Here is a 15,764-nt window from a genome sequence, read left to right as displayed (position 1 = left end):
AGAAACTGCGTAAACAAGAAACGCGGCATCACGACATGTGCGTCATGCGCAGAGCCACAAATCGATAGCAGTGATAATTCGGTGAAAAACGGTCACCGTTAAAAAGCAAAACAATGTACACGTGATAATAAGGCACACTGACGTCGTCATGGCAATTATGTTTGCGTACTAGCACAGGATAGAACCGCTGCCTATAAATCCGCCAGTGGAATAACGAGCAGTAAATAGAGTTGCTTAAATTCGCCCTGGGCCTTCAAAAAACCTTGCGTTTATTTTGTAATTCGACCATATCGTAAAAAAGGTTTATGTCCTAAATACAATCATTTACCATGACTATGCGTTTACGCAATGTCATATGCCTTGGTGTGTTTAGAGATAATCGCATATCAAGGCTTGAAAATTTAGACAAATAAACCGTAATAAAGTCAAGAATGTCTGAAGGTCAAAATGCGGAACAAATCCATGTGTAACCCCGGTGGCCGAACGATCGCAGCGTCAGAATTCCCTCTAGTAATGCTTATAGGAGACTGATTGCAGCATGGCATCCGAGATTGCAACATGGCCTCCGGATATCATATACTAGAGGCCGTGGTTGCGGACGTCACGTCTCCAATAACGCTGTGGTATGGGGTGCACGCGATACAACGCAAATGTATTTTCTGTTCGCTCCCGCAAAGCGGTCGTGACCAACAAACAAGTTTAGAAGACGTCAAGAATCTCACTCCCTTAAAGTTGGCGTTGCCATGCAACCGATGTTTATTTCAGTGGAGATCGCTTATCTGTCGGCTAAATGCAGAAGACCACGCACAATTTATATGCGAATGCAAAGTACAAGCGTAATGCCTTCGTTTCATGTCAGCGCGCAGCTATCTACCAGATGAGATGAATTTCTTTTTTTTTTTGTTTTAGGAAGCGAGCGTGATTAGGCACATGAAGGTTTATTCAATGGTTTTGCCTATAAACTCTACTCCGTACGTTCTAAAGTATTGCTCAAACATCGCTTTGTACGGAACGTTAATGGTGAAGAAAAGCCGGAAATGCAATTTATGCCTCATTGCTGCGTCAAAGTTGCGAGAGTATAGTTGGATTCCCGTTGCAAAAGTGAAAGACACGGCATATTGCAAGACAATAACCTCGCACACGTTTCTCTGTTGATCTGTACTAAACCATCACGCTTCATCGTAGTATTGGCGCCGAACTAAGAAATGTTATGTTGTCTAGATTGCGTTACGAGTGAAATAGCAGCCTGCACTTGTTCAAGCGCTCAAGTGTGCGCAGGGGCTGAAGCTCAAGCCTTTCCCAGTTCCTCTTCTGATGCAAAAATACATTGCTATTTATATGCAAAAGCGTACTTCTTTTGCATCGTTTTCTTTTTCCTCGAACAATTCAGTATACGACTGCAGTGAACAGAAAGTCAGAACACGCCGCGTAACCACCTTCATATTTTCCTGCAAGATAGCGAAGACTGATGTGGACACTTTTTTTGTGTGTGTGACTTATCACCATTTGGACCAGAACGAAATGCGTCCATTTGGCATTTTCGCGACGGTACATGCAATAATATATAACGTCTCTAGAGTTGAGGTATACTCCCAACGGCACAAGTTTTCGAAACACCGAATCCGCGAAAGAAATAAAAGAAATCTCGTCGAAGCCAGTCACCCGCCCTCTCAGAAAAGCGTGCAGCAGATGTTCCCCGTATGACCAGAACATCGCTCACCTCGATTCCAGGTAGAGCCGACGTCGCGAGGAAATACAAGTCACGCTGCGAAAGGTCAAGCGTAGAAAACACCGTCACGAAAGGAACGAAAAGGGCAACGCAAGCGCCTGCGATCAACTGAACGACGCATGAAGCGACGCATTAGCACATGCTCTGGCGAAAGCAGCGCCAACCCGTCCATCGTGGGCACGACTGCCATCAGTTCAGGCACGACAGTTCCTCTGGCAGTTTGGCATTTCTTTGTGAAGGCTACCGAACGGTAGCTTATGAGTGTGCTACCGCAACTACTGATATGGCACGCCTCGACCACACCGACGAACTTCATTCCTGTGTCTTACCAAAATTTTACAAATCTTGAGCACATTCACATTCGCGGCAGTGCCAGGAAACTTTTAGAAGTGCGTTTTTCTTAGGGTCTGCAGGGGCGTATCACTTGTTGTAAATCTTCATCGTTTAGTGTACTCGCGGCTTGCTGCTGCAAGTGTACGTTATATTGCAGTAGACAGGAAGCATCCCTGTGTTTACGGAATCAATTATCTTCTCGTCCTGGTAATTGGTCCCTGTCATGAACAGAATAGCAAAATGAAAGCTTTTCAGTATAACTATAAAGGGTTCGAGAAATGGTGCACATAACTAACTTCCTAGGCAAATCATACAACTTTTCGCAAGACACCTTTTTTTTTTAACAGCTAAGCTGTCTATGGCTAGGATCTGGAAGATCGCGTCCGCGCGTAGTCCAACACTTTTTCATACGTGGGCCCATCCCGAAGATAGTGAAATACCGGGCCGACACGCGGCGGCGGTGCAGTTCGCCATTAATGGGCTGCGTACGCATACACAGCTTCGCTGGTCATCCTTTCTCGCAGAGCGAACGGGCACTAAGTTTTAATTTTTTTCGAAATGCTCATTTTACCTTCTTATCTTGTTTCCCTCTCATCCCAAGCAGAAGGCTGGTGGGAAAGGAGGGGGCATTGCTTACGTGCGCGTTATACAAGCGCAAGCAAAATTAGATAACTCAGTATGGAAAACAGTGACAAATATTCAGCTTCCTTAAATTATTTTTATTATCAAGAGCAATTCACAGATAAAAACTATAAATAATATTTGTGCACATAAAAAATTAACATGCTCATTTATGAGCGAGGGTGCGTGATATGTTTATGCTCAATGTATAACCACTTGGCAGCGCAAAGCAAAAAGCATCACGGTGCGGGGTGGAGATGGGGACACGCGGCTAACGCGTTTCCAGCGTGCCCGCTTGAACCACAGGGATGTCGTTATTTCGATAACATACTCCACCATCTAAAGAAGCTTCCTTGTGAACGCTGATTACTTAGTTAAAAGACTCACTGAATGATCGAAATTTACGCGCGCAGGTTTCAGAAGCGGCGCAGTGGTGTTAAAACGGGACCACAAGATAACTATACTGTCGAAAGAGCGAACAAGGGAAATCAAGGGACAACATGTCGCCCCCCCCCCTAAATGAGTTATATTTCCTTTCCCGCTCTTTTATTGTCGAACTGCAGTCCCCCTCCCCCTCCCCATGTTTTTGCGCTGACTAGCTAAGCATGAATCACAACACTGCCCCTAGATAGCAGCATCATATGAGAGAACAAAAGCGGGAAGAGAAAAAGAGGTCGTTAGCAGGTTTATGTCAACTTCTTAATAGGGATACATCAAGAACAGCATCAGCTAAAAGCGAACTTCTGTGTTCAGTATGGATCAAGCTTCTATACGTCACGATAAGTACAGGCCCTTTTGTGCAACGCCGCTTAACAGAGCGGCCTATATTGTAATGCTTGTGCGGGAAAATTGCCTCCCACGATGACAGCGCAGTTTGCATGAAAGAGCGAGCACAACCACTTAGAACGAATATGAATAATGGTTGGGTTTACGGTGCCTCCTACCACATATACATGAGCGTATTCTGCGCCCCGCCAGAAACATGTCTGTTATGCCGCATGATTAAGGCGATGGTGTTTTTTCTTCTATTTTTTGTGATGGAAGTTGGGTGCGAGAACGGAGTATATTCTGTCCGTCAACATTTAGTGTAGGCACCCGGAGGTTCCTCATTTGTTGTTGTTGTTGTTGTTTCAAAATATGACTCGTTATCGCGAGGGGGATCGGCCACACTGAATTATCTGAAAAGAACACTCAACAAAGTACCCATAGGGGTAAAGAAAAACATTCAAGACGAAGCATAGGGCAATTAAATGATAACACTAACTTTGAGAGGACCTACACACAATATTTGTCAGTGCCCTCCTGCTCAACTCTTCGTGCTTGTCGTCCTCTTTCCTCAAATCCCTACCCTTCCGTACGCACACTTCATAACCCTCCGCCAGCTTCTAACAAAGATAAATACGAAAACGAGTGGAAGCGAAGTATCTCGGCATAGTAGCAGACGGCATAGCAACAGCCCTAGCTGCACTTATGATAGTCGCGGAAAAAAGCCTATCCGCAGCTATTTTAAAAAAGGGGGACACATGACTGGAAGAAGCAGTTGTGTTCTTAGGCACCCTGGTGTTTCAAACAGAACACACTAAAAGCATAAAACACTCATACACTCACAATCCTTCGAATATTATACATTTGCACGAGCAGTCCGCCTGAAGAAGAAAAAGGGCCCAGGGGAAGGGGGCTCTGAAGTAGCTGGGCCAAGATTCGTTCAATGTTTAATCCTGCGTTGGTCAGACCTGCGAGCAACGCGACGAGGGACCCGAGTTGGCCTTGACGTAGTAGACGGCGCCGATGCGCTTCCGGTCCTGGAACCAGTCGCGGATGTCCTTGTGCCGGAAGGCGACCAGCGCCACGGCCAGCACCATGAGAAGGGTCACGAGTCCCGCAGTGACCACCAGCAGCCGCAGCGTCATGTGACCGTGGTGGTGCTCCTCCTCCTGTTGCCCGTTGCCTGAAGCAGCTGCACTGTGCTGCACGCAGTGCAGGTCATCGTCCGTCAGCTGCGTCACCAGCACGCCCGAGAGATAGGCCGGGGAGTCGCACCTGCGGGTTGGTGCGGCAGTGACTAAAGCATTAGTACTTCGCTTCGATTTGAGAGTCGAAGAGGATCGAGGGGAGAGAATATGTCCAAAAGAAACTGTATTTTTCTTTCTTAAGCATCTGAAAAATTGGCCAAAATTTTTAGTCCCCCAAAATAACAACGCAAAATTTAAACAAATTTTGTGCAGAAAGGGGGCTGAGAAATCCCCAAGCGAAAGCAGGGATATGAGCAGAATAAGTAGTGCACTAGCTTTTGTTTTGTGTGTTCGTGTTTCGAAACATTTACAATGTGTTTGAAGAAAATGTACATTTTGATGGCACATTGATTTCAGCAGATCTGCTTATTGTAGTTCTTCCCAAGTGAATAAAATAAATTGACAGCCTGTTCACGTTGTTTACCTGCATAGCGCAGAAAATGTCCATGCCACTAAGTCACAAGCTTCTGCGCGTTTGTCAACGTGTGAGTTTCGGTATACCTTTGCAATGGCGTGTTGGTGCGCGCAATTCCTTGCTATCAAAACGCCACATCATTCCTTTCCCACCACTGTGTCAGCACTGTCGGCTTCACATGGATTGACACTTCTAATCTCCGCGAACTTGACAAAACTGTCTCAGTTTTTTCGCAGGGCAATACGCGAATTTTTCTGCGCCGTAGAGTAAACGTCCTTTTTTCTTTTTCTTTTCTTTTTTGTCGCTGCAGCCTTTTTGATAAACCTTGTACAAAGGGAGCGACTGCGACGTCACAGACGCCACGTGCAAGGCTGACCACACGTTATCTTGTGCGCGTGATTTCCTCGAACGGTTCTTTTGTGGCTCGTGGGAAGTCAATAACAATGATTTTGATGAAATACAATCCGTACCTTACGAATAGCGTTCGATGCCTGCCGTTCTTGCTGTGAAGTGAGACTAGAAAAAAAATTAATCGTTTTCGTGGCTGGGCAACACCAAATGTGAACGTAAATAAGTCGCTAAAAGTGATTATCACAAATTGCGTGCAAATGAAGCAGACAAGTCACAACGCTGCATTTGCAAGGCCTGACCTCGTGCGGTAGTTCCTCCTCATCGTAGTAGTCTGTAGTTCTTGCTGAAAAGTAATATTTGCTTTTCTCTTTACGTGTGATCTGTTTGAAGTATAGTGACGGCGTACTAAATTCCCAAACGTTAATTTCCTGGAGAAACACGCCTAACTTGAAGATCGGGACGCGACCGGCACACTCGTCATGGCCGTTGTTAGGGTTGACGTCTGGAAACATGTGTTGAAAGGAATTTCAACCGACCATCTCACCCTGCCTCGTCGAAATTAGGCGTGACTTCACCTGCTATTGTTGGCGTCCCGCTCCACGTGCAGAGAGAACTTTCTCTCACCCGACCTTCTTCCACCAGGCCTCGTCGAAGTGAAGCGTGACTTTCTAATTCGCCATGACCGTTTCAAGTGTCTGCCTGTCTGCCGGAAGCCCCGCGGTGTACAGGCCTCTTTTGTTTGTGTGGGTGTGCGAGTTAGAGAGACCCTTTTCTCGAATTGAACCTAGAGGAGAACTTCCACGAAACCGCAACGCGCAGAGGAGGTGGACAGGCGTCTACAATTCCAGGAAGCGGGACGACTTCTTCCTTTCAGCAGGCTAGGTATAACCAGAGGAGGAGGGGCTCTCTTTCTGTGCCGTTCACGTGACGTCGACGGAAGCAAGATCCCGCCCACGATTGTAGAGAGCCTATTTAAGGAGCTCCGAAATGTACTTTTCAACACTTCATGCTCTTCACATTTCCTTTCATCTACCTTGGAATAAACCGTGCAAGTTTCGCACTAGAAAATCGTCTCGCCCTTGCTTGGTCGCCATGGTTTACCGGATGCTTGCAGTCCGCCGATAACGCCACGCTAACCAATAAGTAACGTCGGTCGAGCTTCGATAGGCAGGCGCCGCTACTACTCGGCAGCAGTACGATACGCTACCCTGGAGTACGCAACACCGTGTTCCCGCGTTGTGACGCTTTTCGCTGCCACTTCGTTAACCGAGCATATCACAGCTGCTAGCGTTTTCACTGATGGCGGCGAGTTTATTTTTGTTTAAACGCTCGCTAATTCAATTGAATTCAACACTCACAAACATTCAGTAATGTTTCTGCGAAGTGCTCATGTTGTGCAGAACAGTAACAAGAAATGTGCTTTTTTTCCAACTGAGACTGTGAGCTGCAAGAGTGGGCTTTCGTGCTGGGTGCGATTCGATCCCTCTGTCGGACGTGCATTTTAATGCGTCCAGCATTTTTGACGTTTTCAGACCCTTCTTTCCTGCTATATAGCTATCCCAGCAAATATGTGGGCCAATTCCGAATATGGGGATCCAGCCTAAAAACGTGGGCCCATACTTAAGGTCATTCGTTTGTAGTAGTAGTAGTAGTAGTAGTAGCAGTAGTAGAAATTGGTTGTTTATAGTATACATAAATACCTAGATATGTAAGTAAACAAAGAAAAAGGAACGGAAAGAAATTACTACTGGCTGCAGTAATTGTCTATCGTAGACTGCAGACGCCCGGAGTGGAGTCAGCTCTGAATGGGTTGCGGGAAGGGGGGGGGGGGAGTAAAAGAACAGGGAAAGAGGATCGCACTGACGATAGAGTATGACGTAGTAGTTCTGAAGAAACCCGCAAGGTGGAGAGAAGTAATGAATAAAGGGAAAATCAGACATCCACCCGTTCGTAGCAATTGCTACAAAGGAAACCCATACGGGTTCCTCGAAAGAAAACGCCTCATTGTTGAAGAAAAATTCGTCCTGGTCCGGGACTTGAACCCGGGACCACCGCCTTTCCGGGGCAGCCGCTCTACCATCTAAGCTAACCACCCGGAAAGGCGGTGGTCCCGGGTTCGAGTCCCGGACCAGGACGAATTTTTCTTCAACAATGAGGCGTTTTCTTTCGAGGAACCCGTATGGGTTTCCTTTGTAGCAATTGCTTCGAACGGGTGGATGTCTGATTTTCCCTTTATTCATGACGATAGAGTAAAAGAGAACTATTTGCATATTTAGAACAGAGCGACTATAGGTAAGAATATCCATGTTTACTTGAGTGCCTCCCTCGAATGTGTCTGTCACCCTGCCCCGCACACCGGCACTGTTAGGTAACGTAGAGCAGCCAAATGGCAAGGTCCGGTTGCCCAAAGGAATCGCACAGTGTTTTGTGGGCTGCTTCCTGCGCGCGAATAGGGACCCGTGACGGGGTCAGGTATTTTTATGCCTACCGACCCACCGCAATGTACCTGCTATGAGGCACAGAATGCTTCTCATTCAAAATTGAACAACGAAGTTAACAGCACCGCAACTCCGCACCAGGAGCATATATGGGAGTTGCGTAAATTGGTGTCCATTTGAGCATTTCAAGCAGGCAAATATGATATATTAGTTTAGAGATTACGTGAAATTAATGCGCTCTTTTCATTTATGTATGTTACTGAAAAGGTTTATTCGCAAATTGCTGATATACCTGTATTTCCCAACATTGTATTATGCATCATAACCACATATAGTACGGCCTAGTTGATGCAGAGTTCGCGGTGTCGTACTGCTTATTTTCACTGCTGTGCTACGGATTTGTATAATTGATGCCTCATGAAATTTAAATATTTCAATTTTACGTAATATTTACATAAAACCGACAAAGAGATAAGCAAAAAATGTGCTTTGCCCGGTCTACAGAGTTTAAGTAACGTCACTGAACGTCGAGCAAAACATTTTTTTTTCATTCATGTATTTTTATATAAGAACTCCTTATGTAAAACTTGTTCTTAAACCGATGAGTAGAAACTAAACATGATGCACTGTCCAGGGTAGTGTGAATGAAATCATGTATAGTAGAGAAAATCGCATTCGAGAAAGAACAGAGACATGCAAAAAGTAAAAAAACCTTATCGCTTACAAAAACTTGGTCATAAGTTCCGGTGCGAAGTGGCAGCCTTTGACCCAATACAAGGAACAGTCACAATGCCAAGGGTTGCCACGCAGGTCCAGAACGTCAATGCTGCACCACTCGAAACCGGCAAAAGAAAGTGACGTCAGGTTGGCGTAAGCCAAGTACAGTTCCTTCAGGGTATTGTTGCTGGGTTCTATGCTAAGAGCGCCGGCAGCGATGGAACTCAAAGCAGGGTTGTTGGCCAAGTCCAGGATCTTCAAATGCTGGAGGCCAGTGAAGGCTCCTTCCTCCACAGACTCCAGCCTGGGCATCGCCGATAGGTGGAGCTCTTCGATAGCGACGATATCGACGAAGGACTCGGAAGTGAGTGTAACGATAGGATTGTGCTCCAAGTGTAAAATCTTCAGTGACTTCGCGCTGGCCAGCGCCTTTGTTGGCACGTCTTCGAACTCGTTGTCCGAGAGTTCCAGCAGATGTAGCAGCGGCAAGTCCCGGAACACGCCTTCGGGCAGCGAACGAAGGCCAAGCATGCGCAAGTCCAAGTGTTCCAGCTTGTGCAAGCCGGCCAGCCATGATGAGTCGATGGCCGTGAGCGTGTTTCCAGCAAGTAGAAGCTTCTTGAGGTGGGGCATTGTGCTAAACACCTTGGGCTGGAGAACCTCTAGGAAGTTCTCAGTCAAATTCAGCACCGAAAGCCTCTCGAGTCCCTCGAAGCATTCCGGGCGCACGTCAGCAATGTTGTTGTGGCTCAGGTCAAGGAATTCGAGTGAGCTTAGTTCGGCAAACACACCGGCCGGTATCTCGCTGATGCGATTGAAGTGCAAGTCTAACACTTCAAGAGTCAGTTTGGGGAACTTGATCAACTCGTTAATCATGTTATGGCTAGCATCAACGCCGACCACGGCGTTGGTCAGTTCAGGTAGCCTCTGAAGGGAGCGGTTCGCACACTGAAGGAACATTTCGCCGACGTCATCGAACACGTTGCATGCGCACCCAGCCACCTGGCACGTCTCCTTGGCACTTTCAGGTGCAACTTCGGCGACTAGCAGCAACAGCAGCCACGGCTTCAGGTACGTCTTCTTGCCCATGGCTCACCTGGACAAGAAAAGTTACATAGACTGACTCCTCCTCAAGTAAGTGGAAAACATCGACACGCAGAGCGCGCAGAATTTTTTTGCACGTGCTTGAGCTTGGCGTCATTGTGGCACGGAAGCACGTATCAAAATGAATATGTTAAATCGACAAGGATGTTGCGAATTACCGAAGCTCAGTGATAGCTATGCTGAAACATGCTTGATACAGACTGCAAGCATTCCATGAGTTCCAAACCCTTGACTACATTATCGTCGTCGTCATCAGCGCTTTCTTTGTTCTAATATATTAAGACAAAAGCCTCTCCCATGGAAATCACCATTTACCCATGTCCGACAAAAAACAGGCCCATATGCTTGATAACAAGATTCCATCTAAAAGTCTGCCGCCCTAAAATGTGTCTGCCTTCCGTCGGCACGCACTCTTATTAAAGCTTCCTCTTAAAGGGGCCTTGAACCACCCCTCGGGCTTGGTGAAGTCACGAAGTCCGCGGGTAGAATACGCTGTTGTGAATATCTCAGCGAAGTTCTGCTGTCGTACGCGGTCCGTGGAGCTCACAAGCGGAACGCGAAGTCACCTTTCTCTCAAACGCTCTCGTTTCACAAACCTCATGATCCTCGCTCTTTTCTGTGTGCTTTATTTCGTCATAAAGCACACTCCAATACGCGGCTGCCATTGGTCGCTGCGCTCGGCTACACCGCGGCCGCCTCGAGGTGCTGCCACGAGTCCAGTGGCTAAGCGCACTGCGGTTCTCTGAGGACAGCCGCGTTTGGCTTACGTTTAGCGCTGCATAGGCACCAAATCGGAAATTTGAACTGCGCGCCACGGTGACGTTTCCGCCGTAGCCTTCGCAGTGCAAGGCATTGGAGGAGGAAGGGGAGCACAGCTGAGGCAATGTTTGATTGCCGATAACTCCGCTTCTGCTGAACGCATTGAAGTGCTTTTTTGCGGCAAAGTGGTTCTGAAATAGCCTATCTTCACTCCAAATGTCTTTCTCCACTTCGATAAAAAGTGATTCAGAGCCCCTTTAAGGGCAAGCTTCATTTATGGGGCTCCTACTTAAGTACGTGGGAAGTGAGAAATCGTTGGGCTGGATATCTAGTGAAATTAGTTTAGTGAGATTTGTTGCATTAGAGAGAGAGAGAGAGAGAGAGAGAGAAACGTAAGATCAAGTGATTGATGGGAGCAAGCTTTTTATTTAACCCCCTTCATTATTCTGCTCAAATTCGTGAAAATAAGAAGCGTTCAATAAATTGAGGCATGAAGTTTGCAACTCCAGCTTAGTAACGAAATCAGATGTCACAATACCACGAAATGCATGATTGATACACTTTACACAAGTGCCATATCTGTTTCAGTATGGAGTCGCGAAGTAGCAAACTTGAGGCTCCAGTTGCCTGACTGTTATATTTTTTTTTCTTGTTGCTTATTCACTGAATATTGACAATTTTTGCAAAACGTTTTCGAGGTTATAAATTAAAATTTTATTTTAATATCTACTTGAGTTGGTCAATTTTTTATAAGTACAGCGAATAACTACGTTGTATACCAAGTAAATAAATAACTCAACCCCCCACTAACTACGACGAAATAAATACTTTTTGAAGTCATGACGTCACAGTGACGTACCGGCGCTTATGCTTAAGTGCGAAATTCCGGACAAGAAAATTTGTGCGGTTTTTTTACTGGGCTAGTCAGTGCATATCGACAGGTTCGGCCAGCTTAAGGACAACGGTTCTCTTGTTTCATTTCTGTCGCCCTTGTGTAGTTTGTAACCCGTCAAGTAAATTTGACTGTCATTTTCTTGAAAATTAGCAAAAACCCTCTCCCGCCAAGTGAATCTCAATTTTTCTCCGCCAAGTATTGAGAGAACAAATCACCAGTCCAAGCTGATTTATGTGCTCTTCGGTGCACAGAATATCGCAAGCAAGACTGAAGATCACGCGTCCGTAAAATTCCCTCTTAACTTGTCTTTATATTTCAGAAGCGTCACACATGCCATGGACAATTGATATTTTATATACTATATGCAGCAGGCATGGATGCCCAACGATGTGATATCACGGCAACGATTCCAGAGCGAGACAACTAAAGTAACCTAAATTTGAGTTTTTTTTCTACTAAGTTTCCCAAGTCCCCACTTTTGCACCCATCGGTCACATCTGTTAAAGTGACGTTGTTGAGCAGTCCTCCGTCAGACGCACTGCGCGAGTTAGTTACACCAGTGGTGATGTTACCGAAAGCACTCCAGCGGTCAAGGCTTGTCCGTTTTTAGCTTATCTTTCTACTTGCCTGACAAACAAAGTTCTCTTATTTACACTGTCGTCAACTAATGTTAACAACATTACAAAAACCAATGTCAACCAATGTTGGCAGTAAACTCAGGACTTTCTTTCGCAGCCGTAAAAAAACAAATGTAACAGCTCTTGAAACCGCTCGACAAGACTACGAAAGTCCATTACACATTATATTCGTCACTCTTCACCAAATGTCGTACACTCTTACGCGTCAGATTTCTCTTTTTTTTTTCTTTTGCTGTTTTTAATTTCACTTACAAAGTGGATTAAAGTTATAATGAACAGAGCGCTCTAATTTCTTGAAGAATATCAGCACTTCGACGGAGCCGTATTTAAGCTATATCGCAAACTATGGCTAATATTCCAGCTAAATAAATCTTCTGTGTACACACCATTTTCCAAATTTCATAAAACAGACATGAATGTCGGCTTTGTAACTATTTTCGTCGTGTATTGACCAGTGAACAATAAGGGAAGAATATTACACGCGACAACAGAAAACAGTCCCTATAACTTCAGTCGGCAGCAGCAACATGAGCAAGTGATGCGCAAGAAGAGAGCAGAGATTCAGATTCACGTGGTAGCAATCTCGTGCGACAAAACTAGCCTGAACAACTCCGTGCCTCAGTGGCCACATCAAGTTAAATACAAGGCTCGTATTCACAAAGATGTTCGTGCACTAAAGCGGTGCGTAACGACAATCGCAGGGCACTCGCAATTGCACGCACGAGATTAGTGAAGGCAGTCAGCAAGTGGCAAGCAGTTTCTAAAATAGAGGCCTCTATCAATTCGGCCGGAGAATGGTATCCAGCAGCGTGCTCGGTAAAAGAGCATCAAACGGGGGTATCATTTCCCACGTGGCACTGCTACCCTCAACCAAGTGGGAAAAAGAAAGCATATTGAACTGTGCACCTCGTGCGTGATTGAAAACCACGTATCGTGTGTATGTTCACTATGTCATTATTATTATTATTATTATTATTACTATTATTATTATTATTATTATTATTATTATTATTATTATTATTATTATTATTATTATTATTATTATTATTATTATTATTATTATTGTTATTATTATTATTACACATCCAAGGCCACAGCAGGCCTTCATGTCACAACAACATCATCATAACATAGCTAAACAGTGAGCGGGTCGAGCAGTACGCTCGGACGCTCGATGAACGCATCCCAGAAAACTTATAAACACGTGCGTTTGACAAATATAGCACGTTACCTTTCCCGAGTACGGACAGTGGGGCTTGCTGGTTATACGTTCACATAATCGCCATCCCAATCCAAAGCAAGACGAAGAATCACCAGTACCAGCTCACGTGGGCACGGAAGGCGTCCACTTGCGCGCTCCCGCTCCGTCTCACGGCGAGACGTGTTTTGCTCGCGGCTATCGCCGCCTGCCCAGGCTCCAGAGTTCAAGTCGTGTCGTGCTGAGGCAACGGTGGTGCTCGAAAGCGGCCGCCGCGCGTATCGGCTAAACCTCCGAAGAGCAAGGAGCGCAGATTATCTGGCGACGCGGCCCATAAGTGCGCGCCTGTCGGGGACGCGCCGAGGACCGAGATAAGCGTGCGCGAGCCGTGTAGGTGACGACGCGGGGAGATAAGCACGTGACGCGTTACGTGCCTTGACGACGACGCACTGTGGTTGCATACCACCGGTTACTCGCTGTACCACTTTGCAGCACGCTTAGGTTCGTTAAAAAGGGTCGCCTGTTATAGCGATGCCAGGAGACGAGAATGGAGAGAAATAAAGGGTGAAACGGGGGAAGGCATTCTGCATCTCGCATCCACGAAACGATGGCTGGCTAAAGAATGTTTCGTCGTACTTCTGAGTAACATCGCAAAAAGCAAAACGGACAAAAGGGGGGGGGGGGGAAACGCGCAAACACGGCCGTGTCCTATTGTCCGTGTTGCATTTGCGCTCTTACCAGAAGTACGAGGAATGTTAACCAGCTCGCTCACCTTTCCGTCTTGCTTCAGCGTAAAGAATCTTTCATTTTTGTTATTTCGCTGTGTGCAAGCAGCCGACAAATCCACGTGTATATATATATATATATATATATATATATATATATATATATATATATATATATATATATATATATATATATATATGGCCGCCTCTCAGCGTGTTCTGTTGCAGTGACGTCTAACCTCAATATCGCAATGACGTCATGTGAATGCACTGAAGTGCCTGTCACGCTCAGGTCACATGTTCAAAGAGAGAGACTTATTGAGAGCTGGGGAGGTTAGACTAGCAAAATGCCTGGAATGCTATGGCGAATGATTAGTGTGAACGAACAAATAAAGATAAACAAACGCAATCATGTCAACCTGTTTGATCTCTCCCGAGGGTGACACAGCATTCAAGGATCAAGCGCGTCACACAGAGAATGACGCGCTTGATTGTGTGACGCATCGCGGTCTCCGTTGGTGAAATATTACTCGAAGCACTTACTTGGGAACAAGCCTCGCCTCTCACCTGGTGTCGTTTCTCTCTTCCGCTATCTCGCTCACGCCATCGCAGCTTCCATGAGAGAAAAGTTTATATCTGAATCTTTTAGTTAGGAACACGAAAACGGAGAAATGCCTTTGCTTGACATTCAACGATAGGCCCGAGTGAGCTTCGTTGCCACTTCAAAAGAGGCAAATACGCTCCACCCACCGATTGTCGCAATATACCAGGTGTTTCACGTAACTATATAGTTTGGTTCTATAGAACCAAACATTAAAAATAGAGTGGTGCATCTTAAACGAATGACTGAGAACAACAGCATATCGTTCGGAGTCGTCTTGAGTTATTCAAGTCATTTATTGAAATGCAATTAAAAAGCTAATTAATCACGGTTAATTATGCAAGATCATAAATATTCGTTATTAGGGCAGAGAAAGAGAGAGTTTCTTTAAAGGAAGGTATAAAGGCCGGTCTGGGCTGGCGCACTCTATAGCCTGCTACTCTGCACAGGAGGAGAGGGGAACGGGCACGTAAAGGAGTGACGAGCAATGACGATGATACAACAGAGGAATGCACAACGGCTAAGCCAAGTTCAGCATTCTGCTCCAGATCCAGTTCCAGATCGTGGCTGAGGTAACTAATTCAAGTGAAACTTCAGGAAAAAGACGAGTAAAGAAGATATTCGTGCGTGGGCTTCCCCCGCGTGAGCAGCACGCGGGTACCAAGAAACAGGCCTTACAGTATGTAAGGAGCTGCTGTAAGCCGCTCCAGTGAGGGCCAGTCATTGCACGGCGCCTTTTGCAGCCGGAGTTTCAACACCGCTGAGAACCACGCGCTTTGATTGCAGATGCATCACCTTGTTTTTTTTTTTTGTTTTTTTTTTCAGCGCTTTCGTTCTCATTCTTTCCATATCGTTACTTGCCTATAGCGTCACCCGCTTTATCGCCCAAATCATTCGATTATTTACGTCGAGGACTACTAGGGCACGGTGTCTAGCCCATGTGTATAGAGCGGACAGCAAAGGCCATTCCTTGTCTGTATCAGCCGGGGGCGGCGAATATTCGCGCTGTGCTCCCACCGACTTTGAATAGAAGTTTCCATGACGTTACCTTTTAGGCGGTTATTTTTTTCCGAACTCCGAGCAAAGGCCACAAAAAAAAAAAGGTCATTGCGCGCCTGCGCGTTTGGATTGAAGCGCCCTCAAGTGTGTTTCGAAAGAACGAAGCCCGCAGACACATCGCAAAAGAAAGCAGACGGCCACAGCGCCCAGCGTACGTTCCCACGTGACG

General features: G+C 45.9%; 1 protein-coding gene across 2 annotated transcripts; it reads right to left on the bottom strand.

Annotated features, from left to right (window-relative positions):
* Positions 1–2,760: 2,760 nt before the first annotated feature.
* Positions 2,761–13,535, bottom strand: LOC142582595 (uncharacterized). 2 transcript variants are annotated; one of them, XM_075692474.1, is made up of 3 exons: positions 13,333–13,535; positions 8,624–9,712; positions 2,761–4,723 (listed from the first exon to the last, which is right to left on the bottom strand). In XM_075692474.1, exons 2-3 carry the CDS (start codon positions 9,703–9,705, stop codon positions 4,411–4,413), a joined length of 1,395 nt encoding a protein of 464 aa, XP_075548589.1. In that variant the 5' UTR covers positions 9,706–9,712; positions 13,333–13,535; the 3' UTR covers positions 2,761–4,410. The 2 variants fall into 2 exon arrangements, with proteins under 2 accessions (XP_075548589.1, XP_075548588.1); XM_075692473.1 differs by having other exon boundaries at positions 13,244–13,534.
* Between the last annotated feature and the right edge of the window lie 2,229 nt (positions 13,536–15,764).

The sequence above is a fragment of the Dermacentor variabilis genome, chromosome 5, assembly GCF_050947875.1.
Source record: "Dermacentor variabilis isolate Ectoservices chromosome 5, ASM5094787v1, whole genome shotgun sequence".
NCBI classification, from domain to species: Eukaryota; Metazoa; Arthropoda; class Arachnida; order Ixodida; family Ixodidae; genus Dermacentor; species Dermacentor variabilis.
The sequence above is the reverse complement of the archived record's forward strand: the minus strand, read 5'-3'. Positions and strand labels throughout refer to the sequence as shown.